The sequence below is a fragment of the Falco punctatus genome (genome assembly GCF_963210335.1).
Source record: "Falco punctatus genome assembly, chromosome: 3".
NCBI classification, from domain to species: domain Eukaryota; kingdom Metazoa; phylum Chordata; class Aves; order Falconiformes; family Falconidae; genus Falco; species Falco punctatus.
Genome location: NC_137582.1, coordinates 14,565,027 through 14,592,180, shown reverse-complemented (window position 1 = coordinate 14,592,180; position 27,154 = coordinate 14,565,027). Strand labels below are relative to the sequence as shown.

Genomic DNA, 27,154 nt, shown 5'->3' with positions numbered 1-27,154 from the left:
CTTGGAGATACTCAAGAGCATGTCCTAAGTAACCCTCTCTAATCGACACTGCTTTGAGCAGGAGGGGCAGGACTAGACCATCTTCAGAGGTCCCTTTCAACCTCAGCTATTCTGTGATTCTGTGAACTCTTGGTGTGTTTTAGCATTATCTTACATGCTTTTGCAGGAAACCAGAAGCAGAGGCTGGCTTTGATGCTGTAAATGGTAGTTTCAGAATCACCCTTCCCCTCTGCCAGGCCCTGGGAGCAAAGTTAAGGGAATTAGCAGAGGGCCTGATGCATTCTGATACACCTTTTGGACACATCTGATTTTGTCTCTGCCCTAGCTGGGCTCTTCACTGTCTCACCTGTTGAGCTGCTCGAATCATTCTGCGAGCCTCCTCCTTAATGCTGGGATTGTCCGGGGGTGGTGGTTGCACGAGGGTTGTTACCTCTGTTCCCCTGAATCCAAAGACCATTGGCCAGCCCAGGTCAAGCTCAGGAACAGCAAGGTCTGAGTTCATGGGCCAGTAAGTCCCAGAGGATCCATCCATGTCATTGTCACCTGCGGTGTCTGTGCTACCTTCCTGATGGGCGTACTGGGGCTTCTGGAGATTCTGTATGATGTGATCCACCTCTGAGTTGCAAAGAAAATCAGGGGCTGCTTCCTCTGCCAGGAAGCGTTGGTAACTTTCTTTGCCTTCTTCAGTAAGCACATCCAAAGCTAAGCGGTAATACTCCTTGTAATGGGGGGGGAGATAGTTAGGGTCAAGGGGATTGTCCCCCTGTGAGGAGCTTTGAGATCGACGAGCCATGAGGGGAGGGAGAGCTGTAAGAAAAGAAGAACCAACAATGAGAGCAGTTTCACGCCAGTGACACATCTGACCTCATTAATGGTGACAGTTGGGGGTTCACGATGGCAAAGTCAAAAGGGAAGAGATTCAAAGCACACAGAATAATGTCGGAGAAAGTTCATTCCGAATGGCTGGGGAGCCTTAAATTAGGCAAAGGCAGTAATCGCTTAAGCATTACTTTAACACAGTTATGTGTTTTGGGGCAAAATAAGGACAAATCAAATCAGGCAGCAATGTGATGAACAAGGATGATGCCTCTAACACAATGCCCGACTTTCTTTTTAAGGCTGCTGATTGCTAAGCTTGTCTTTTTGTTGTAACGTTAACCCCACCCCCACCCCTTCTGAAGAACAATTCTGCTGATTATTATCTGGACTCCGTTAAAACTCATTTCCAAATGCTACAGAAATTATTTACTGTGTGTAATATGGCACTAAACCAAAAAGCATGTGCATGTATACAAATGTACCCTCCGAATCCTTATAAACTGGGTGTTATAATCACCTCAGCATACGAATAGAAACAGAGCGGAATGCAGGCAAGTATATGGGTATCCTGCTATTGTAACATGGTCAGAAGTCAGACGAGTCTTCATGAGATCCATAAAGAAATAGAAAACAAGGGACATGATTGCTTCTTCAGTCTCTTGATGTTGGGAGAAATCTGAGCTGAAGGGGCTCATATTCAGTATTTGACAATTGTCTGTAGGGAACATTATTTGAGACTAGAGACAAATTTAATTTTAGCCATTTTTTGGTTTTTTTGGAAGAAAAGCTTGTCATGCTACAATTACAACTCAATAAATAATATCCTGCTGATCTGTAAAGAACTCCAAAGTGCTTTGGCTTCTGACTTTCAATTAATGTCAGGGCCCAGACATACTTCTCCTGGGGCCCCAGCACTGACATGCCAACAGAGGCTTCCTCATAGTCAAAAAAAAAAAAAAAAAAAAAGAGCGTGGCTGTCTTTGACCACTCAGGAGAAGTTACATTAATAGAAGTGTGAGTATAGAGGGTGAAAGTGGCTGCTGTTGTCATAGCCATCCAACGCTTCTGCTCCCAAAATGAAAGGGATTGCCATGAATGTGGGGGGAGGAAAAAGAGTTCAGGCCCATACTATCACTCTTCTTAATAGCTGTAAGTATAAAGCTAGAACAGTTTCAAGATAAAGCCGGGGTGGACTTAAGTCTTATCTGACTACCTGCATAACACAAATCAGTGCTATGTTACTCCCGCCTCATACTCCCACAAGTTACTCCTGCTTCAAACTATAACTCCCAACAGAGCTGCATGATGCAACAGGAAAAAATAGGGTCTTAACATAAAGATAGCAACTCAATTTAACAGGTCCCTGTGCAAAGTATTCCAACTGATAATCATCTGAACATGTAGCCTTATTTGTAGTCTGAAGTGTCTAGATGTATCTTCCCACTCTAATTCTCATTCTGTCTTTTTTTGCTTAAAATAAAAAGCAGTCTAACGTATACCTCCATTTCGGTGTGCTTGTCACCTGTGTATCTGCTCTGAACTATTTGAGTATTTGAGTATATTTGAGTATCAAATAGTCTGAGACTATTTGAGTCTTCAGCCTTTCATTTTAAGGAAATGCTCCCAGAGTTCCGTTCATTCCTGGATATGAGATCACCATATTCAGCCATCAGATATAACCCATAAAAGGGGACGGGACGGCAATGCTGCTCATAATGTTAGCTTGCTCGGAACAGTGATGATGAGAGCCAACTACAAAACCAAAAAACAAAGCAGCAGCATAAGAACCTTATGATACTGACTGGACAATCAAAAGGGCAGAAGGATGCTGATAAATATGAAGTGGTCAAACAACCTTAATTTTGTATTTTATTGATTAATATAATTATTCCAATACTGAAAATCAAATTAAGAAGATGGACTTTAAAGGCAAAGCATCAGCTAAAGGCTAAGTATTATTAGGTAAGGAAAACAGAAAATAACACAGCTACACAGGCTCAGAGGGAACTTGCAACCTGCATGCATTGTGAATATGAAAGTGTCATTCCTCACATCTTGAAAGAGGCTATTATAAATCTGAACTATGACTCCTCACTCTAGAGAAGACATCTACAAAATATGACCAGGGACAGCTGTCCATTTTCTCCTCCAGTACAAGAACCAGAAGGGCATAAAATTAAATTGGCAGGTGGTAGATTCAAGTTGAACACCAGGAAACACATGGCCTCAGTTGTACTTACTCTGCAGAACTCCTTCCCATGGGATGTTTTAGGATGGTTAGGAAAAGTATGTACAAACAGGACAGACACACAACACTGTCAGAACGCTTTTCCACAAACCCACAATTTGTGGCTGGAAAGGTAGGTCAGGAAACATCAGGGGAAGGCTAAGTGGGGTAGTTTTTAGAGTAAGAGGAGTCGCTTTAGCTCCCTAAGGATTTGTGGTAGTCAATAAATTCATGAAGAAGCAGGAGAAATAGTACCAGTGATGAAATAAATTTGATGCAAAAGCAAAATGATCCTCGTGGTTTTCTCTTTAAGCTGCTGGCCCCAGGGCTGGGACCTGATGATCTCCAAGGTCTTTTCCAGCCTAAATGCTGCTGTGATTCTGAGCAGGGAGCTGGAGGGGCTCCTGCTGTGACTGCATATAGTGACCACGGGTGAAGCGGGACAGACTTCATCAAGGATGTTCAGAAGGCTGCCTGTGCCGCTCCTGTCACACGGAGGGCCACCGGCACTGCCCTGTGCTGCCGGAACAAAACCAGCCTCTCCCGCCCGCGCTGGAGGGTGCTGCTCCGCTGCGTGCGCCCCAGGGGGTGCCAGCCTCGGCGGGGGGAGGCACCGGCTGAGGGCAGGCAGGGAGCAGGTTTGTCAGCACCCAGACGGGGACATCTTTAGGGTCACCACGCTGCTCGGCCCAGGCTGCCTCCCACCTGGGGCCCTGGGGATGCCGTCTGCAGCCCCCGCGGGGGAACGCGGCTCAGCCCAGGGCCCGCGAAGGGCAGCCGGGCCAGCGCCCCGGCACCCGAGAGCAGCAGGCGGCGGCTCCCAGCCCCCACCTTTACCTGCGAAAACAGATCCCCAGGGCGGCAGCAAACACCTGAACTGGATTCCCCAAACACTGGAGCGCCAACAAAGCCCCGGCTGACTAACAAGGCTGGAAAATCTGCAACGTCACCCTCTTTGGCTCACAAGTAGAGAACAAAGGAGGGAGATGCTGTGTCCTGCTTCAGCCAGCTCCTTCTTAGAAGTTAATGCTGAGGAAGCACCATCGAGTCCTGCTTGGAAAGAACCTGCAGCCTGCTGAGTGTGCCGTTCCTGTGTTTGCCCACGCACGGTTCTAGTCATTAAGCCTCCTCACTTCCTTCAGGTGGTTTTAATTTCTTCCAAAATAGACGCACAAATCTGAGAACTGTGAAATAAAACCCAGAAATTATGTTTCTGCCACCGCAAGCCTAAGTAATTCATGACCTGTGAGGACACAAGGACAAGTTCCTAACAAATGGGCAGAATAACGAGTAGCTACAGTAACTGTGTTCGATCTTTACACTGTTTGCAAGTTGAAGCAGGGAAACTGTAAGAAATGAAATCCTTCTCCTCCAGGAAGACCCTAGGTTACCCTGAGTCTAAGCGTGAGGAAATCAGTCCAGTCTGCTCACTTTTAAAGTACAGCTGTCACGTAACTTTGATTCCCCTGAACAGGCCCTCGTTTTCATTTTAGAAATTAAGTTCAGGAAGAACCTGAGGATTTCATACCTTTGTCTGGATTGTGTGACAACCTGTTTGCAACAGCAGCTGTCAGTCTGAGCGCGCAGCCTGCTGTGCACCCAGAGGTGAACTCTGCAGCGTGTTCACAGAAGGTCAGTGCCCCCAGGTAATAGCAGCAGTGCCACACAGAAAGTCTGCGTGGGTGCAATGAGGCGAATACACTCAGGACACTTCTCGTAGCTGCATGGATAGTACAGGTAAGCAAGAACAGCAATTTCAACTACCTGCACACGCCACACTCACTGTATGCGCTGGAGCGCATCTCTTTGTAGAATCCTTGCTAGAGGTAGATCAGTTCTGGTTTGAAACAGCTTCCATCATAACTAAGCAGGACTTTAATTTAAAAAATATCTTAAATATTCTGCAACTCTGAAGAGAAAACTAACTTACTGAATAGGATTCCAGGGAGTGAAAGCGCTTGACAGGTCTTGGGAATTACCTGGAATGCATTAAAAAAGATACATTCCTGTTTGCACTTGTGATGCACCTCCTGATACGTCAGAGTGGAACAAGTGCCTGCACCTTACATTTGTGCAAGGTGGGCAGCTGATGATCTACTAATACAGATTTAGAGTTTGGGGAATAAAAACAGTTTCAAGAGTGACTGGTGGTGTCTACATCTGTAAGAAAATATTACTATAACCTCTGGATCCGAATGACAGTTGAAGAGGTTGAAGTTTCTGCATATAAGAAGGAAAAGCACGAGCAAATAAATATCTCTGTATCTGTTACTTCAAACACACAGGCAGCTGATTTCATAGTCCAAAAGGGCACTATTGTGGGCAGGGGGTTGTTTATGGAAGCAGAGAGGTGGGCTACGATGTTCAGTTTTATTCCGTATGGCAGTTTTCCTTAAAGCTACTCATCTAGAGTGCTTTCTAGTTAGTGGCTATTAGCATTCATACAACTAGAAAAAAAATTAAATAATGGGTAAAGTGATGTGATGTGTTTTGTGTGTTTTCTTCACGCTGCATAATTTAACATCTTCGTTAACGACATGGACAGTGGGACTGAGTGCACTAGCAGCAAGCTTGCAGGTGACACCAAGCTGAACGTTGTAGTTCATTTGCTCAAGGGAAGGGATGCCATCCAGAGGGATCTTGAATGGCTTGAGGAGCAGGCCAGCGTGAACCTCACAAAGAACAGCAAGGCCAAATGCAAGGTCCTGTACGTGGTTCAGGGAAAACCCCAGTATCAATACAGACTGGGGGAGGAACAGATCGAGAGCAGCCCTGTGGAGAAGGACTTGGGAGTACTGGTGGATGAAAAGCTGGATATGAGCCAGCAGTCTGCACTCACAGCTCAGAGAGTCAAGCATATCCTGGGCTGCACTGAAAGAAGCGTGGCCAGCCTTTAAAGGGAGGGGATTCTGCCCCTCTGCTCCGCTCTGGGGAGACCCCCCGGAGCACTGCACCCAGCTCGGGGGTCCCCAGCACAAGCCAGGCAGGGACCTGCTGGAGCGGGGCCGGGGGAGGGACACGGAGCTGGTCCGAGGGCTGGAAGCCCTCTGCTGCAGGGAAAGGCTGGGAGAGCTGGGGGGGCTCAGCCCGGAGCAGAGGAGGCTCAGGGACACTTTTCAATACTTAACCAATATTTTAACTACTTTGATATCCTTCTGCAATAAGATCACCCTCCTAGTGGATGAAGGGAAGGCAGTAGATGTAGTTTTTCTGAATTTTAGTAAAGCTTTTGATACTGTCCCTCACAGCATCCTTCTGAACAAGTTGTCCAGCTGTGGGATGAGCAGGTACACGCTGGGCTCAAACGCAGTTCTCCAAGGGTCATCGTGAATGGGGCTACATTTGGAGCGTGACCAGTCACCAGCTCAGGGCTCAATTCTAGGGCCAGCTCTGTTGAATATTTTTCTCAACCATCTGGATGCAGGAGTTGAATGCCCCATGAGCAAGTCTGCTGATGATACTAAACCGGGAGGTGCTGTTGACTTTCTCAAGGGACATGAGGCCTTGCAGAGGGACTGGGCAATCATGAATAGCATAAAATCTAACAAGCACAAACGTTGGATTCCACATATGGGACAAAGTAATGCCAGGCACAAGTATAAATGGCGAGAGGAACGTCTGGGGAGCAGCCCTGCAGAACGGGACCTGGGGGTGCCGGCTGGCAGCAGGAGCCAGCAGTGTGCGCTGGCAGCAAGAGGGCAACCTGCATCCCGGGGGGCATCAAACGCAGCAGAACCAGCCGGTCAAAACAGGGGATTATCCTGCTGTATTCAGCGCTGGTGCGGGCTCACCTTTAGTACTGTGTGCGGTGCTGGGCCCCACATTTAGAGAAGGATGTGAAGGTCCTTGACTGCATCCAGAGGAGGGCAACAAAGCTAGTGACAGGGCAGGAAGGTATGTCCTTCTGAAAGGAGCAGCTAAGAACTCTGGGTTTGTCTGGTTTGGAGAAGAGAAAGGTGAGGAGGGCAGACCTCATTGCTCTCTGCAGCTTCCTGAGAAGGAGACATGGAGATGCTGAGCTCTTCCCCCTGGGATCCAGGACCAGGATGCCTGGAAATGGTTCAAAGTTGCATCAGGGAAGGTTCAGACTGGACATTAGCAAGCACTTCTTTAGCAAGAGGGTGGTCAAACCGTGGAACGGGCTTCCTAGAGAGGCGGTCGATGCCCCAAGCCTGTCAGTGTTCAAGAGGCATTTGACAATGCTGTTAATAGCACGCTTTAACTTTTGGTCAGCCCTGAACTGGTCAAGCGGTTGGACTAGATGATCACTGTAGGTCCCTTCCAACTGAAATTCTATCCTATCCTATCCTATCCTATCCTCTCCTACTTAAAGAGGCTTATAAGAAAGATGGACTGAGACTTCTTACCAAGGCCTGTAGTGACAGGACAAGGCACAACAGTTCTAAACTGAAAGAAAGTGGGCTTCAATTGGAAATAAGGAAGAAATTCTTTACGGTAAGGGTAGTGATACACTGAAACAGGTTGCCCAGAGCAGCTGTGGATGCCCCATCACTGGAAGTGTTCACAGACAGGCTGGACAACCTTTGAGCAACCTGATCAAGTGGAAAGTGTCCCCTTCCCATGGCAGGAGGGTTGGACTACATAACCTTTGAAGCTCCCTTCCAACACAAACCATTCTATAATTCTATGATTCCATTAATTGGTTAGCATGCTTTAATTCCCTGATCTGCAACAAGAACTATACTAGGTTGATGAATTCTCAGCTTGCATAAAGAATGCTAAGGGGTTTATATTAATTTATTTATTAACTTATTTATTTTTTTATAATTTGTATATTGTATTTACATCACACCATTTGTAAGCCCTAAAAAGTATGTGTAATTTATGTGAAGAAATGTCTCAGGAACACTTAGCATTGGCATCATCCCAGTAATCTCCCTCTACCTTCTTGTGTGCTGCTACATCTACTATGAATATATTCCATGCTTTGCATGACAAGAGAGGCACAAAATGATTGATACTCATTCAGTAGTCTTTCAAACTGCCTCCCTGACTATTTAAGCAGAAGGGGAGAAGTTTAACTGGAAGCTCAAAGGTTATTATCTTTTGTCACTATAGTAAGCACGAGCTGATCTCAGGTCAATGAATAAATAAAACCTTTACCAAAATGGTTTAGGTAGCTCCTGAGCAGGAACTCTGCTAGGAATGCTAATTCACAATGAGAAAGCAGAGTCACCTGAGCTTTCGGATTCCATGCACTTGTAGTCTTTGTCAGTACACTACTGCTACTGTCCATCTTGCATATTCAATCTTACAATTCATGTAGATTCTGCATTTAATTAATGTTTGGTGGTTTGGTGGGGTTTTTTTCTAGGTTACAACTCCTGGGAACAGCTATCTGCAACTGGCAGAACTCTGAGATTCTGGTTCAAATTTCATGTTGTTAAGCTGCCAGCTACAACGCTGGCTCTAGTTCTAGGTCAAATCACTATTTGATAAGTAATTCCCCTACAAATTAGCTGAAAATTATAACATACCATTTACAGCTAGTGTCAGTTTGTAGTTTTTTAAACTACTGTCTCTTTATATCTGTTAACGACTTTTGATCCATTCAAAATGTGTCACTTATCACAGTGCAATGCTGGATTTTGTGGAGTACCAATTCACATGCCTTAAAGACCAGATATATTACCAAGTACGCAGTGTTGCCTTGTCACTGTTTGACTCTAGAACTGAGTATTCTGTTCATTTTGTAAGGCACTCAGGATGTATAACACCAGGAAGGGAAGCTGACTATAAGTAGTTTCACATTCCTTCTTAAATCTTCGGCAGTTGTCATGCAGGAGGCCTGGAAGAGCAGAATGAAGAAAATATTTGGCAGAAGCAGCAAAATTTGGGCAAGAGCTCTCTGAAATGCATAGCCCATGTGGGCTCTTACTTCCTTAGAACTGATTGTCAAAGGCTGTCAGTAAAGTTAGACATCGGTTCTTTGATTTTATGCCTTTTTTCCTTTAACAGGAATTCAGTGAACACTTTGTCAGATTCCCTCAATCAAGAGTGACAAAAGATTAGGGCACATGTTATTTATTAGTATTCTTGCATGATGACTGTATTTTCCTAGATTATGGTGGCACCTAAAACAAAAGAGGAACTCCAAGAATGGGTTGCCTCCTTGCTTGAACTTCACCCTGCAAATCTATTTCCTGCAGCTTCATTCACCCCAGAAAAAGACAGACATATTTTTGGAAATCTGAACCACTACAAGTTAAAGAAACTAAGTCACAAACTGAAAATACACCAAATATATATGGGAGCCTGTAACTACTGGCTAATAGAGAGTTTTGTTTATTTATATGCTTGTGTATTTTATTCAATTAAGAACTGCATTTTCTTTTAATTGTTAGTCATAGTTTACAAATATTTATGACACAAGCTATGGGGAATCTCATGAAAAATGAAGATGCTAAAAAGAATAATGTGTGCCATCTCCATGCAGCCCTTGAGGGTCTTTATAAAGGGTAGCAAGATACTCTGTAGTCCAGTTATAGTTCAGGAACTGAATTTTTATGGTTACAGGAGGAGAAGAGATCACATAAACCCCACATCTGCAATTGTGAACAGCTATGTGACATACAAGCTCAACTTGACCCAGCAATGTGTGCCTGAAGACAAGAAAGCCAACCGTCTCCTGGGTTGCATCAAAAGAAGCATGGCCAGTGGGTGGAGGGAGGTGATTCTCCTCCTCGACTCTGCTCTGGTGAGACCACACCTGCAGTGCTGCGTCCAGCTCTGCGGCCCCCAGCACAAAAAGGACACGGACCTGTGCAAGTGAGCCCAGAGGAGGCCATGAAGATGCTCAGGGGGCTGGAGCACCTCTCCTGCGGGGACAGGCTGGAGAGTTGGGGTGGTTCAGCCTGGAGCAGAGAAGGCTCCGGGGAGACCTCAGAGCACCTCCCAGTACCTGAAGGGGGGCTGACAAGAAAGCTGGAGAGAGACTTTGTACAAGGGCCCATAGCGACAGGTCAAGGGGGAATGTTTTTAAGCTGAAAGAGGGCAGATTTAGATTAGATGTAAGGAAGAAATTCTTCGCTGTGAGGGCAGCGAGGCGCTGGTACAGGCTGCCCAGAGCAGCTGTGGGTGCCCCATCCCTGGGAGCTCAAGGCCAGGCTGGGGAGCAACCTGGTCTGCTGGGAGGTGTCCCTGCCCGTGGCCAGGGGTGGGTGGGACTACATGGTCTTTAAGGTCCCTTCCAACCCAAACCATTCTGTGATTCTATGAGATGGTCAGTCCAAAAAGGACCACTGAAGATCCGTCTTTACATTTACACGGCAAGTACTGAAAAAAGACAGACCCTAAAGACCCTTAGTACAAAAGCCCCAGAGCTTTTATACCAAGTGTACCAGAGTTTTTGCACCAGAGCCCCAGTGCTCAAGCACACCACCAATGCCCTTCATGCCTTCAGCAGCTGCAATTTCATCAGGAAAAGCATCCCTGGAAGAGTACTGCCCCTACATAGTACAATAAAGCAAAGGAATCCTATTATATCCTGCCAATATGACCTGGGGAAAAATTCCAGCTATTGTTTTAAACTTGATTTTATGAGCAGAACAGAATATGAGACCTGAGAAGTTCCTTAAAGACCACTAAGCATACTGGCATATGCTGATCCTGCTGTCCAGTCCCTGTTGTTTTAGAAGAGGATGAAAGAAAAATTCCAAGAGCCAAATAAGGTAGCAGGGGGAAAAATTCTCACCTCTTCCCAGCACCTAGCCCTCAAGCCTTGGGTAAACTGAATATAAATAAAGTGCAAACAAACTATAACCAGGGGAGCAATTCAGGTGTCTACACACAGGTGTTTAATGTCACTTGGGATGCCCTAAGGTACCTTGCCTGGCCTCCAGCTGCTGGTTGAGAGGGCTGTGAGTCTCTCATAGGGCTTCACCACATCTGCTGTGTTTCAGATACCCTAAGGCACTTAAAATGACACTAAACACCTAAGTTTAGGAACCAGGATTGCTCCTCAAAGGTCAGATTAATTCACTAAATCCAGGTGTACAACATACCTACATTCAAGCTAATTGCCTTATGTTCCCCTTTATAGTTGATACAGAATAAGTGAGTAAAATCAAAGGAATATGGGATGAGATTAATCTTCTAATACAGGTGTTTACGTTTGGCCAAGTCTTCTCCTTATCTTTCTCCCAGAGGCATTAACAAATCAGTCTTCCAAAGCTTCAGTGCTCAGTCTTCAATTTTTTTAACTCCAAGATTACCTTTAGCCAGTCATACAATTCATTCTACCACGATCCAGCCTGACAAGAAATTGTCAATATCTTATACCAGAACCTGCCTAGGGATGGGTTCCAGAATTTCAGTCTTTAAATGGCTAATAGAGTAAAGAAATTGAAGCAGGATTTTTACCTTTTCAGTTGTACTTTCAAATATAACTTCTACAGTAGGACAGATCAGTCTCAACCAACTTCAGGCATCTTCATTGCAGAACAACTCCATGGATGTCTGATGTCTACGCTACTATTACCAACCACCAAAATCTAGTCAATACAGTGAAGTAAGTAATTGTCTCACACTAGACACCCACATCAAGGTTGATGAACCCTATTATTACTGTACAACATTTTGTGAACCACCAAATCGTACTCATAGTTCTTCTGTATCCTGTTCCAGGTCCATTTTAAAATGCAGCCAGCAAAGCTGAACACAATATTCCGATGGTTCTTTTACCAATGCTGTATTTGAGACAAACTGCCTCCCTACTCCTGCTTATACATCCATGGATGTTGCCATGGCATTGCACTTCAGTTCGTTGTCTCCTCTGATACCCATTAGTTTTTGCAGCAGTTGTTGGGATACAGTCTCCTTTTTATAAGTATGAAATGGATTCTTGGCACGTGTGATAACAATTATGATGTATCAGTTTATCAAGTGATCCAAAGTGCTCTGTATACCTGGCCTACCTTCTCTTTTTATTGACCTTCCCAATAATCAAGTACCTAAAAGCTTCTTCAGAGGTGTTTGTACTTCATTGATCAAAATATTAAAGAAATAAAGCATAACACCGAACTTTGGATAGGTTTGTTTTTAATGGATTTGCACAATGATGACTATTTTTTGAAACAAAACTTCTTAATAAAGTGCCTGTTTTAATTTTGAATTCTGTTGTCCAGTGTATATCACAAATGCTTTTTAAAAGATGAAGAGTACATAAAAGGGGACTATTAAATCATCTGATGTAATACTGAAAACCATTAGCTTAGCACTGAATATTGCAGGTCAGTGAATAGCTGGCTTGCATGTTGCAACTCAGTATTTCACTGTCCCATTCTACCTGTACCTGTGGTCAGCTTGGTCAAAGGAAGATGAAAAGCCCTAAATCCATTTATCCAATGTGCAATGAAATCTACTTCCTGGGTCCTTCAGAGAAGTCCTACAATACTTCTTGTATTTGATTATCAATGTTAATTAATATATAGATGGAAGAGCAGTAGCCATGATTAGCATGCAGCACCCAGTCCTACTTTACAAATAAGTAAAGATAAGAGAAAAGCAGAGCAGAGCAGAGCAGAGTAGAAAAGTGCAGATACAAAGGACAAAAAAGAGCCAATCGATCTTTCAGCCTGAACACCCGAGTACAGGCAGGCTTGTACAGACAGGCGATCACATTCCTCCCAGCAACTATATTCAAATATATATATTAGAAAGATAGGGTTGTTTTTTTTTTAAATACCGAATATCTGTAAGACAACCATTTTCTTAGCAAGCTACTTCAGCGTTCATTTACCTTTATTGCAGTGAAAATGCACCTTACTTCACAAAGTAATCTTTAACTTCAGATTTTAACTGTATTTTAATGCTTGTACCTGCACAACTGGAAAATTACCCAGTACCAAATCTTTTGCCAGTTCAGGTGCGGTGTAGATCACTTCTCAGCTTTCTCCATGACAAATGGAACAGACTTTCTGTTGGTAGGGCTTGTCTTCTGTCACTGGACAAGGTGGCTTTTCCTTAAGATTTCTATGTACTTTCTCTGGTAATTTAATACATCTTCACATCCCTGAACCCTCAATTCTGAAATTGAAACCTTCATTCTGGATTTCTGTATAGTGTTTTATATGACTGTATTAAAATAAATTTGCATTATCCCAGCCTTTCAGTTCACTTGGGTAGGCTTTTTTTGAAGTTCCCTGCAATTATCTCTGGATTTAATGATTTCAGTGTTTATTACCACTTACTTTCAGTAACCTTCATGAGAGATCTTATTAATGGTCTTTTGAAAGTAATGCACTTCTATTCCCTGAAACAATTTTAGCATATTTATCCAGCAAATGACTGGCCATGAGGGTACGGATTTGTGATCGAATTACTGCAAAGCAAACTAAGTTTGCACAAACGTAATGAACCACTGCACCTACCATACATGTTCCTTGTCACGAATGAAAGGCAATTACTTCTTCAACAAAAGTGAACTGTAGTACCTTGCATTTACCACAGAGTATTATACACTAAAGGTCCATGCATACAGGCAGCTGCTATGAAATCATTACTCTGTGATGACACACCTGAGCGTACAGTGGGTTTGTGCGCACTTACATCCTTCATCTGAAACTGTATTCAAAATAATGTATTTCAATCAAATTTCTCTGTGTAAATTACTGAGAGGGCTTTTCATCACATAAATTCTGATGATTTAGATTATAATCCTCCAGAAAGATTACAGTTTTTCCCAATCCTATTCCATGCAGTGTACTTTATTTTATACTCCTATGAATTGTCTTCTTTAATACTAAATGTTTATAGTGTAAAAGCCCCTCTGAACATTTTTGCATTTCACCTGTCATTTACTCATTTTAATTCCTGCATTTTCCTTCTGCTTTCTCTAAATAAAGAGTGCACAAATTCTCAGTCTCTCCAGGCTTCATTCTATGTCTGAGCCCCCTCTCTTTACCGCATGTTTCTGGGAGAACAGAACACAAAACCAGCCATACTGGATTGGATCAAAGGCCCATCAAGCCTAGAAACCCACCTCCAACAGGGACTAAGAGCAGATGATGTGGAAAACATATAGGGACAGGCCAAGCATTTATGATGGTTCACCAGTTCTCTAAGCCAATTATAGTTGCTTGAGGCTCAAGAACCTCCTGACCTAGCTATGCTTTAATGACTGTGGATAGCTCCAAAGGATTTTGCTATCATAAACTCACACAGAGCTTCCCTAAACCCTAAAAACCTAAAAGTTCTACAACTCAGCAATACAGTCATGAGCAGTCTCTTTTGAATCTGTGCTTGTAGTTGGTTTTTTGCTTTGGATAGGAAAATCAGCATCTATTGATCCTTGTGATGTCACTCTGATTTTGTACATCTGTCAACTCTCCTGTCACTCATCACCTTTCTAGACAGGAACCCCTAAGTTATTCAACTGTTTATTACGTGGAAACCATTCTGTGCCTCTGATGATCTTCTATTCTCTTCTCTGAATTTGTTTAACTCTGTTCTTTTTTGAGATGGTGGGACTGGAGCTGCAAGATGGAATTGAAATATGGCTTTACATACGGTGTTTACATTCTGTTCCTTTCCTAATATGCCATTTGCTTTTTGACCACTAAGGAGCGAGAAGCATCCTGCTGATTTATAGGACAGGATTACTGTGCTTTGTGGTCTGTTTTTTTTTTTAGTCCTGCTGTGGCTGAGCTGCCCCACTGACAAGCAGTTGATTTTCCTGAATCCCAAGAGACTACAGGCAAACAGCCTTGCTGATTTGCTTGAATATACAGTTACAGTAAAAGACTCTGATGAAGAGTCAGAATCCTATTGTACTAGGTGAGGTACCAACAATTATTAAATGGGTTCTTGCTTAAGACGGTCTCATAATCTAGGCCACATTAGACATGATAAACAGACGAAGGAGAAAAATGAGCTGGGAGGTACAAAGGAACAACTGGGAGATGTGCAAATATAGCATTGTACATATAATCAGTTGTGGAATTAAGTGGTCTGTAGCCACTGTACTACTGATAGCTTCTATAGGGACATTTGAAAAACAAATTTTTGATGGAGTTTCTTAACATAAGGAGAAGCATGGGAGAACCATCACAATGCCGAAAGGACAGCGAAAGTAACTGGCATCAGACAGATAAAGAAAAAGTCTGTTAAGGAACCACGTACTTGGTCCATGTGCTCCACCATGAAAAGCACATGGACCAAGACAAAACATTTGTGAATTTATTTTTACAGGGATTCCAGACTAGCTTTCACTTATCATTTGACAAGTCACCACAACTGGCTCTCATCTTCTCCATACAAGCCCTGCAGTGCTTTGCATTTACTGTTCCTCTGATTTTGTAGTCACTCAGAACTGGTATTTCGTGAAGTCGGGGAAAAAAAGCACTGGTCCACAGTGTCTCCTCTACACATGTTCTGGAAGGCTGTTAGCATTATTTGGCATTTCATGCAATCTCTGCTGTCATTCCTCTGCTATCCTAAGCAATCATTGCATAAAATCATGTTCATAAATTTAGAAGTATCAAGAACACCACTCACAATCAGAACCTTACCATATTAGATAATGAGCGAGTGAAGCAAAACTTCAGACTAGTTCCTTCCTACATATAGTAGATGGGACAACAAGGAACACAGACAGGTACAGAGAAGACTATAGAAAGAAACGAGTATTTAGTACACTAGCTCTTTAGAACTTACTCTTTAGCATGCTAATATGGGAGAGTTGTTGGGGTTTTTTCAGGAGGAAGCTGAAGGAGGAAAAGAAGTTAGGCTTTGTAGCTGTTTATGAGTAACTCCGCCCATGCTTAGGGGCAGTGGATAAAGGAGAGCACAAAGGAGCTTGTTGCAAATTTAACAAGTGGGAGATGAAGGCTGATATAATGGGCTGATGAGAGGCAGTATTCAATCTCTCAGCAGCAGAGGTCTCCTACACCCGTCTGCTTGGGCTTTCCCAAAGACACTGGGTTGTTTGCTACTGTGCCAATGCACCCCTGCACAGGGAGTCATGCAATCACTCCCCTCCTCAGCCAGAAAAACATTCGCAGGGGAGAAACAGGAGGAGAGAAAGCAGCAGGCAGCTACCTGTGTGCAATTATCAAGAGCTTTTTTAAAGGAGGGAGTCTCCAACAGAAATTTCCCTTTGGCTTGGCCTGAGGCCTGCTTCTGTTCACGCTGGTGTAACTGGGAGTGCCTTTACTGGCTTCGATACTTATCACAAGCATTTGGGTTTTGTGATCCTCAAAAGCTATCAAGACCCTCTTAATATCAGAAAGAGTAAGCAGAGATGTGATCACATTCTACAACTACCTCTGCCCAGAAAAATGTTCAACCATAGGGAAATGTTTACTGTAGGCAGAGCAGGGGAAAGTAACTGACAGATGAAGCTAAGATGTAAAAATTCTCCCTTTACCTCTGGATTAACGCTACAAGCAGAAACTGGGAAAGGTATATGCCTGTTGGCTTGTGCATCGTTTGCTGCCTGTCCATATTGCATTTCATTTCAATGGACTAACTGGGAGTTATTTTTCTAAAATAGCATGAAATCCTAGTTTTGGCTATGCTGAATGGATGATCACCACAAAGCCCTTCAGATTTAAAAAAAAAAAAAAAAAGGGACCCGCATTATTTGTCTTGATTCTTTGTGCCAGGTGTGAATCAAGAGCGATGGACTGTATTTACCCAGTCTAAGCAAAAGGAAACTGGTTCAATGTTTCTCTCTCATCTCCTTTCTCTCTCATCTGCTGCTGCCTGATGTCAGCCCCTGCTGATGTCTCAGCACCTCAGGCTGGCTCTATCTTCCTTCCCAATGCTGACTCCAGTGCTTGTTGTTACGTGTTTTGCCTGCACAGCAAGTTCCCAGACTGCCTCTCTCAGATGATCACTTCCCTGGCTGGACCTGCTTCTCTGCTTCAAGACACTCCCAAAAGCTGAGGCCTCCGCAGGTCTGCATGGCACCAGCGGAGGGAACTGCCTGAGAGGAAGCAAGGCTGTGTCACTCCGGCTGGAAAGGGCTAGTGAGATACGATCTCTGCCTGAGACCCCAAGCTTATGTGCAAGTACGGGCACAACTTGCTGGGCTTAAACACCTTGTCTTTTCATTGCCCTGCATACCAGCAAGAAGAGAAAGGCAGCAGACAGAAGAATTTACTTTAGCCTGCTGTACTGCACAGCCAGCCATAAAACCCCTCTGTGCTACTAACGTTTGAAGGACTTGTCAGCTGTGGTCAAGAGATGAATCAAAGCAACGTTGAGAGTCAGGGAAGCCGCAAATGTTGTATCCAAGAGAAAAATGTAACGCAGTCATTTGTGGTCCAGCAGGCAGGAGCGCTTGGGCCACAGCTGGCCCATGCACCGTGGTCAGTGGCATCACTTACATCTCTTATGGTGGGATGGGAAAAACATTCATGTTTCCAAAATGTCTAGAATACCCAAGGTTTAGAAATCAATTATTAAAAAAAAATAAAAATTATTTGGCCTGATAAAAGAAAAGGTTATATGAAAACAGGTTGCTAATATTCTGGAAGGGTCATTTTCAGGAAAGGACGGTAATGCCTAAGGTAAAACTACTTGAACAGACACTGGGACAGTAAGACATGGAAAATGTTGGTTTGCTCTCAAGAAAATGCTGTACTATGTAAATGATTTGGGGAGGGACTCGTCTCCTGGAATATGGTTTAAGGTGTGGGGTTTTTTAATTCTTCATTGCTTGACAGAGGGACAACTAGTGCCTTCTAATCCTACTACAGCAGACTGAATAACCTGTATTAACAGTGACAGATATGTTCATCCTTTCCAGAAGCTACTCCTACACGTGCTAGCTTTCTGTGCTAAGGATTAGACTTCCACTGAGAAAGGATGTCTCAATTTAAGGCCTCTCACTTGCCAATCTCACAGTGATGTGCCTGTAGCACTCTTACTTTTCAGGTGTAGCCCAGTATTTCCTGGTTTAGCCATAGCACATTGCCATGGAAATTTTACAAGAGCTATGGCAAAGGATGATGGATTCCTAACTGCTCTTCTCACCAAGCAAGGCTCAGACATGTTCCCCAGCACAGCATGGTGAAATGTGGGTAACAGTCTGAATTAAGACTCTTTCTCAGCCACAGCTGTCTCCCTTAAGACCTCACGGCAATTATTTCTCCTCTTCCAGTTTTCCTTTCTGTATTTTCTGCTGAAGTCTCTCTGTGTTCTAGTTCTCAGTGTTCTCTCAGTTTTAGGCTGCAGGCTCAAAGCCTGGGTTATGGTTAAAATTTCTGATGAAAAGAAAATACGGAGTTGTATACTCCTGTTACAATGCCATGTATACAACCCCCAGACCTTTTATTTTGGTCATCTGATCTGGCTCTACTGATCACCCTATGTTAAAGCATCTAAGTGAATGTGATCACATTCTTCACTCTAGATGGTCTTAATATGAATGTCAGTCACCATTTTTTAAAAATGGTAAGTCTGCCTGCTGTAGTCTAGAAGTGCTTCAATTAATTTAATCAATCCATTCACTGAGCTTCCAGAGATTATGACTTTATCGTCCATATTAGATACATTTGTCAGCTGACCCTACCAACCGGCAAAATAACCTCTTTCCATGTCTAAGGTGAGTAGTAAATGTACTGAATGCTACAGGCATGTGGCAGAGAAGAGCTGGGAGCCTGGTCAGCACGTCAGAACACCTGCTGGACTCCCACTCACCTCTGCTTATCAGCCAGTGCAAGGGATCCCACAAAATATTCTTTGCTGGAAAATCAGGAAATTAGCCAGACATTCAGAATGCCCAGGGGATCTTCCTACAGGCCAGAGGAAGGGAAAAGTAGCAGAAAAACGATGTCATAATTTTCTTTGTATTATTGAGACAGCATGTCAATTTTAACTGTCCTGTGCAATAAAGGGTATGGAGCAGCATGCTTAAATCCAACCTGTAGAGTCAGTAGGGCAAAACCTGATGTTTACAGCTACTGGAAAATGAAATGCAATCCTGCATGCAAAAGTAGCCTCTTACTGAGAGCAGATTACCTAAAGAGACAGAATCATTTAGGTTGGAAAACACCTTTTAAGATCATTGAGTCCAACCATTAATCTAACACTGCCAAGTCCACCACTAAACTATGTCCCTCAGTGACATGTCCACAATAGCAACGCTCGTGCCAAGCTTACTCTCTTTCAATCAATCCCTCTCCTTGGATTTTTATTTACTAGGCAGCAGGTATAAGGAAGTCTAAAACAGAGAACTTCAAGGAAAGGTCCAACAGTGTAAGGCATAATTTGGAGAAGGGGAACTGCACGCTGCCCTTGACTTTTACTTTCACCCACACCCTGATTTTAGAAATGCATTCATGGAACTCCCCTTCCTCATTAGGGCTACAAAAATCCAGCCAAATGGGGCCCGATGAGCCGTCCAAAAATGTTCCATTTAACCATAAAATACAAAGACGTCCAATCCAGCAAGGCTTGGAGATGAATTTCAGTTGTTTAGAAACCTGTGATTGCCTAAAAAATGATGTACAGAAAACAGGTATCTCCGTCCTCAGCCAGGACACTGCGCCGGCACAACCAAACCAGACTGCGACATTTTCACTTTTTCCTTTGACATGCAAATTCCCCTACAATCACACAAACAGCGTAACTTTTTTCCTCTCAGAATACTACTATTTCCACTGCCAGGTGACAGCAAATACAATTCTCTCAAATACAACTCTAAAGCCCCTCAGATAAATGGGAGGTAGGCCAAAATGTAAAAAAAGCTTTCTTTCCCCAAAAGTGCAGCCCTCCTGTGCCCTTGTAGTAGGGTGAAGGCATGCTGTGTTTTCTTCTGTCTGCTTGCTTCTTCATCCCGATGAAAGCGCGTGCTATTGTGGCCTGTGCAAAGGGATCCTGGGCCACCAGTGTTCTTGTCACTGCTCTGTTTTGGGGCTAGTTTGGTGTTTAGAGTTGTTACGTACATTGGGCCTCTGTCACAGCTCAGCTTTCTGCAGCTTTCACAAGTTAGGTGTTTTCAGCAGCAGAAGGATGCTATAGGCATTTCTGTCCCTTTACAAGTGCCTCCTCCCCCTCTAACTGTTTTAGAAGATAAGAGAACCCTGGTCCTCAGGCCAGAGAAAAGCCATAATTGACCTCTATTGACCTTAGTCAATGTAGAGTGACTGGGAGACAAGACCTTTCCCCCCTTCTCTGCTCACACACAAAACCTGAGGTCTGTCAGACAGGCTCACATCTATGGAAAAAATTAGTGAGTATATGCACGTGTGCCTGTGCACGCATGTGTCCACATGCATCTGTCGGTGCTTTTGCATGTACGTGCATGAATGCCTGTGTCGCTGCTTGCAGGCCATGTTGGCAGACGGCTACACACCCATGCGTGTGGAGCGAGGTCAAAGCAAGTAATGGCGCAGTGGGCCTCAGGAGCTGTTTCTTGGCCCTTAGCCTACTGCAGACCTCGGCCTTTCCAGTGCTACCACCAGTGAAGCCCTCTTTGTCCCAGTCACTTGGCCACACACCCCTATAGCATTTCCTATCCGAGGGGAAGGCCAGCGCGGACTTGATCATGGGAAGCTGAGTCAGGCTGCAAGATCTCTTCCCGCAGAGAGGGACAAATTCAGAAACACCCACTCTTTTGGGCTTTCTCAAAGGAGATGGGACCCGAGTTCAGTGAAGCGTTTGCTAAGCAGTTTACATCAGGCTACCTGAGGACCAACAGGTCTCTTCCCTCACCATCCACAATCCCAGCTGGCACATCCCGCCTCCCCCCTGCCCCTCCTGGGCCTCTCCTCTCTCCCAGGGGCGCAGCCATGGCGTGGCCGGGAGCTCCTGCTGCTGGAGCCTTTCCGCGCTGAAGCAGCCACCTCCTGCCCCACAGACTGTCCCTGCCTCAGCTCCCCAGCGCCCTGCCTTGTGCAGAGGAGCAGGACAGGACCTCCCCAGCCCTCTCGCCCGCCGCCTCAGGCAGCCACTCGGGTACCCCAGGAGGTGCCTGCACTTCTCCTACCTTCCCAGGTGAGCCGGGGCAGGTGGTGGGTCGTGCTCTCCGGCTCTCTGCTCCCCTGGACGTGCCTGCAGCTTGATTCACGGGCACCTCCAAGCCTGCGAGAATCAAGCTCCACCCAGGGCAGAGGGTGAGTAAGAGCGAGAGAAAGGCAAACTCCGGAGAGTTATTCCCTCCCCAGGATTGCAGGGGAGCCAGAGATAAGGGCTGCACATTCCTGAGCCGCAGGCAGCCTCTCCCTTCCCGTCTGCCCTGAGCCTGTCAGACCAGCTCAGGCCTGGCTGGGGCGCAGGCCTCGGAGCGGGCTCGGCGCTGGCAGCCAGGCCCGGGCCCTGGCCACCCGGCCCGGACACCTCGGCCCCGCAGCCGCCCCGGGGGCAGGGCTGGGGCTCAGCGGGGGCTCCGCACGCCCCGGGCTCCGTGCTGGGGGGCGGCGGGGTGCTGCAGCAGCAGCTCCTGGGAGGTGGCACCACCGCCGCAGGGGTGGTGAGGGCGCAGGGCCCTGTGCCTTCCCCCTGCACGGCAGCGCGCTGGCGAGCCTGCGAGGGGAGCCCGCGACCCCCCGGTCTCCCTGGGGGTGCGATGCAAAGGGCATCTGAGGCCATACCCGCGCCCCCCCATCTCCCTGGGGGGGCTGTGCAAAGGGCATGTGAGGCCGCAGCGGCGGCCCCCCGCCTGCCTGCTTCCCTCCACAGCCTGTCCCACGCACCCGGCCTCGCTGACGGAGGGCAGCCCGGCTGGCAGCGCGGCCTCTCCACGAGCCTGGGCCGCGGCGGGCGCAGGCGGAGAAGGGTTAAGCGAGATTCCCCGCAGCCCCGGGCGTGGCAGCTCCTGTTATTTCACCTTTCATGTTCTATCTTATTCAGCCTGGCAAGCGCCGCGGCTGCTGTGTGCCGGGCGGTGCCCGGGCGGCTGGGAGGGCGCGGCGGGAGGCGGCTCCGCGGCAGGCGGCGGTGACTCAGGCCCTGGCAGCCCGGTCCTGGCGGGCCCGGGCACCGCGGCGGGCGGGGGCGCCATGTTGCGGAGGCGGGAAGGGAGCGGTGCCGCGCCGCCGGCCGCCCGCGCTCCCTGCGCGCTGACCGCAGCGGGAGGCCGTGCGGGCCGCGGGGCCGGCGCTCGGTGGCCCCGGGCGCTCCCGGGTCGTGCCGCCTTCCGTCAGGACGCGGGCTTGGCGACCGGTTCGTGTATGCGTTAACAACCGTCGTTTAATATCAAGGTGCCGTGATGAGAGGGGGGGTTACCGCAGAATCTGGAAATCGGCGTGGTGATACATCATCAGTTACACACTTGGGGGCTGGTTTTTCTCTAGGAACTTGCTCCACTCTGTGAAGGATGGGGAGCGCCAGCTGAGGAGGTAACCACTCAATACAGCTTTTAATCAGCCTTAACGGTATTGCCCTGGGCGTTATTCACCATATGCCACTTAAACACCACATAGAATGGAGTTATTAACTTCCAGGTAGGTGTTGCCATGCTGTTCATCAGTATCCTCCTGGAATGCTTCACAAACATCAATTAACTTCCAAGTACTCAATTGGGCTGTGATGGTGTGATTATCCCTGTTTCGGAGGAAAGGAACTGGAGCAGGAATACTGCATTTAAAGTGCTCTATTTGCTCCGAGTACTTCGATTCAAGGATCACACCTTTTAGGGTCTCTGGCAGTCAGGGATATAAGAAATGGAGGTTGGATGGCCACCTGTGCATATAAAACAATCTTAATTTGGTAATTTCATAATTTTTCAGTGACCTCAGCCCCAAGTACCCACTTCCCAGTAGCACGTTACTGTGTGACTACTGTCTCTTCTCTGCATTTTCTTTTCCTCTCAGCCTGCATATAGTTGTGTATGTCCTGGAATATTTTTCCTTGGTAGGGCTTTTATGTTCTGTTCTTTTTTTTAACGTGCAGGTTGCTATCAGTGTTAGAAGAGGCAAGATCAAAGAAGTGTGTTTTAAGCACAAGTGAATTTGTGCTCTGATAGACAGCGTTCTGTTGTGCCATTGGGATGACTATGATAGTCTCTATCACGATTTAGAACATCAGATGATTTTTATATGTTGTGTGTACACAACTTAGAATTTGGGTGTTTATCCAAAGAGAAGCCAAGGCAAAGAGTAATTGGTCAGTTTGATGTTCTTGTGTTTAACACACTGCTGAGGAACTATTTGGAAGTATTCTGTAAAGTTGAGGACTGATTGGTTAATCCAAGCCATCATCCAGCAGGACAGGACTGAATCCTCTAGGAGAAAGTGTTACGCATTGTTGCTGTTATCTGAGAATATAGCTTAAGAAACAAATAACAGAAAAATGTCAGAATGATTTTGGTTGGAAGGATCTCTTGGGAGTCATCTGATCCAGCGCACCCTGCTTCATGCAGCACTCATTAGGGCAAGTTATTCGGTGCCTTGCTTGTTTGTTTTTTGAGTGTATCCAAAGACAGAGATCCCACAGCCCCTGGGGGATCTTTTCCTGTGCTTGACACCCTCATGGTGATTTTTATTCCCCTAATATTTAAAGGGAGTTTTCTTTAAAGTTGCTTATGTCTGAGAGTATGATAATACATCTAGACTACACACTGACTGCTCCAATTGTGCATACCTTCAGCCAAAGAAGTGTACATGTGATAGAAAGCTTTCCAAAATACTTTACCTAACATTATAACCACTTTCTTGCTCAGGTTCTGCTTTGACTAACTGGTTTTCATCCGTGAGCTGATCTAAACTTCCTGTGCTATCTTGATAATATAGGCAGGTTGTGGCAAAAGACAGGTAGGGCTGTGTGTGTCACTCGTATGCTGCTTGTCTTCGAGTCTGTGTCATCTGACCACTTTCCCAAAGAAAACTGACATTGAAGGTCTGTTGCAGAGATGTAGGTGATTCCTTCCCTGACTGAAGTTATCAGCAGTTTAGCCATAACTGACACTATGGTTCTCATGCAGCATCTTTAGGTGAAAAGGATATATGTCACACTCGCAGACAGAAGCACAGCCTAGGATACACTTCCTATGGTTTTTTTATGGCCAGGGTTCCAATAAAAATCTCTCTTAGCAAAACTAAATTTTACAGTGTATCTCTTTCTACTGGTTCTGTGATTATTCTGTGAGGAAGTTGTTAGTTATCAGCTGTGTGACTGCTTAGACCTAGCCACTGTTACTACCATCTGTTTACCAGGCTGTGTCTGGGAATTAAAGCAATTATATATAAATATATATATATAAATAGCATTATTCCTCTTTTAATGCCTCCTGATAATGTACATATGGATATAAATCTTTTGATGCTATTTGCAAACTCCTGGTAAACTTCTTTCTCAAATTTACATGTACCTGAAGAAATGGCTTTATCTATCATTTGGTTTCTTTATGTTGTGCGCTTGCACGTATAATTGCTGCCCTGTGATCTTTACGTTCATTTCCATGTTTAGTGCGCAGAAAATATCTTTCTGAGTCATGCGCCAGTTCTGATAATTATACTTTTTTTTTCCATTCTTACAATGCAGTTTTGTGCTTAAAGCTTGGCCTTTGGCTATTTTTTGTGGTTCTTAGTTCTCCTGGATAACTGGACAGATAACTCCACGCTTGATTTTGGCATACTCAGGTCTGAATCTGGGTTTAGAGTACTTGAAAGCAGACTGGAAGGCTTCAGGCCTGCAGTGCAGCTTCTGCATAGATTTATTTTGGTTTATTCAGCCACTGTGACTTCAATTTCTTCTCCTTTGTATTGATCTGCTGCAGGATGCTAGAAAATGGAGACGCATGGACGGTGGGGAAGGAAGAAACTACTTGAAGGCTAACACATTCATGGTTGAGGCAGATCTACCAAGGTAATCATTCATCAGTTCCTTGGCTTCTCTTCCTGTGGACAGAACATTTTTTGCTCTCTAACAGAACATAGAATTTTATTTGATTATTTAAATCTTTGAGGTTATGTATCTTTTCTGTTGTCAGGAGACTGCAAAGGACCTTTTTTGAGGCCCAAAAAAGTGATGAGATTGCTGGTAGTGTCTCGGTTATGATACGGGTATTTAAGGTGGAATTTATCAGACTGAACGTTGGTGACTGCTACGTAGATGTCAACATCTGGGCAAGTCATGCCATACTAATTGCATAGTCTTTGGAGAGCTTGTCAATACGTCCGTGGATGCAATTTTCAGACCTTCAAGGCCGGAAAGATGAACTGGCAGCTAAACCTCGCTGGGTACAGAGGGAGCCAAACCATCTATCTTGGGTATAGACACCTAAATTTAGATTGGATAAACAGCACTCCTAGTCTAAAGAGATTCAAAAGGAGTTGAACCAAACATGAATGTAAGGAAAGCAAGTCTTCATGTGAGTTTGGGGCTTTTCCCTGTATGATATTTAAGTATAAATTGTTGAAATGCCCCAAAACGTCAAATCTAGACTGTTTCACAAAATTTTCTACAGGGTTTCAGTGTGTGGCTTTACAAACCTTTTATTCCATAAATAATAATGATTTGTAATACAGTCTTAAATGCTCTGTAAAGGAACTTAAAATCCCTGTAAATGTTGGCTCCAGATTCTATTAGCAGGCAAGGTCCTATTTGAATTATTCTTCTTGGGTATTTGTTACTTGAGGAAAATCCCAGTGTAATGGGCTTCACAGAGTTTGTAGTCAAACTCCATCGCTTCTCTGTCTCAGCCTTCTATGTCATACTATACATTGAATTTAATCTAGTTAATTTTGCGTTGAGTCTGATAACCTATGTTTGACTAAAGTATTTCTCAGTAATGTATCTAAAATAAACACATCACTTTTCAGTCTTCTCTTTCATTTATTAAATAAAGTGAACATCTTAAAATGGCTTGTTTTCTGTTTCCCCCTACCCTTTAGACTGTATTTGTGGACCTTTTTTGTTCCAGCTTTTCAAAACTAACTTAAAAATCTTATTATCAAACTGAACACTTCGTTTTACTTTCAGGTTCACTATCGCTGTACACACAAATATATCACCAAAATTATAGTGCTATTCCAAGGTCTATAAACTTTATCTGAGTAGGTTTGACACCTCCTGAGCCAGTTTCCGTGGCACTCGTGAGTGAAAATTATCTAGAATGGCTGATTGCAAGAAGGGCGTTCCTAATGGTCTGCAAAGGCCTTCATCATCACACTGTAGCATGATGGTATTACCTGCATCTTTCCAATCGGTCATAAGTAATAAAGTTTTACTACTTTCTTATTCTTAAGGTTGGTTGTGTTTATTTTTCTATATTATTTCCAAGATAATAGTGGTTATTTTTAAAGAATCCTCAGTCATTTCATTGATTTGTAAATTTTGTTTGCTTTTTTTACTAATTGTAATGTAAGTATGCATTGTTACACTGGATTAGTTTAGTAATGCAACTGAGTAATTACTGTTCGTAACCAATGTCTTCAGCAGGGCTCTTTTATGGTAATCGCCTTCAGAGAGCCAGTAGAAAGAGACATTTGCTGCCCCAGATTGGTTATAATCTGGGTCAATGACATGATGCAACAGGGGGATAAAACAAAGTGAGTGAACCTCATTTCAGATTGTAGCAGTTGCTACAGCTGTTAAGACTTCGGCGCTCTAAGAGTAAGCACCAAAGGACACTAACAAATGGACGCCTTGAAAAGGTGGGCAGGCCACTCCAGTCTGCTCACACCAGTCCAAGAGCACTTGCTACTGTAGCCTAGAGGATTTTGTCTGGTTCTGTTGTGACTTGGTGGTATATGAGGCGGAACCCAACACATAGCACAGACCTGTGGTGATCAGTAATGGTATGTTGGCTTATGGGGCAGGGTTTTGGTAGCTGAGGGGCTACAGGGCTGGCTTCTGTGGGAAGGCACCAGACGCTGGCCCAGTGTCAGACAGAGCCAGTTGCAGACTGCTCCAAGATGGACCCACCACTAGCCAAAGCAGAGCCCATCAGCGACGCTGGTAGCACCTGTGTGATAACAAATTTGAGAAGCGGGAAAAGCAGCTGTGCAACAGCTGGGAGAGCTTTGCTGCGTTGCTGTTTTAGGGAAGCAACACAGCACACAAAGTTTTTGATCAGGCATGTGCTGGAGTGTTTCTGTGAACCCCAGCAGCATTTAGGAGGATATGGCACGAATTTGTGAAGTGCCACAGAACTGACACGTAGATTTTAAAAGTTTGTGCCCATTTGGCAAAGTGACT

The 27,154-nt window shown here is 44.9% G+C and overlaps 1 protein-coding gene across 3 annotated transcripts in view; it reads right to left on the bottom strand.

Moving 5' to 3' along the window:
• The window catches only part of FAM83H (family with sequence similarity 83 member H), a 31,113-nt gene extending 6,926 nt beyond the window's left edge, over positions 1 to 24,187 (bottom strand). Inside the window, exons 1-2 of one of the 3 annotated variants that reach the window (XM_080381674.1) lie at positions 21,843 to 24,187; positions 347 to 807 (exon numbers count right to left, since the gene is read on the bottom strand). In XM_080381674.1, coding sequence (XP_080237800.1) covers positions 347 to 807; positions 21,843 to 21,849 — 468 coding nt within the window. In that variant the 5' untranslated portion in view covers positions 21,850 to 24,187. The other 2 variants (XM_080381675.1, XM_080381673.1) reach the window with 2 other exon arrangements.
• Between the last annotated feature and the right edge of the window lie 2,967 nt (positions 24,188 to 27,154).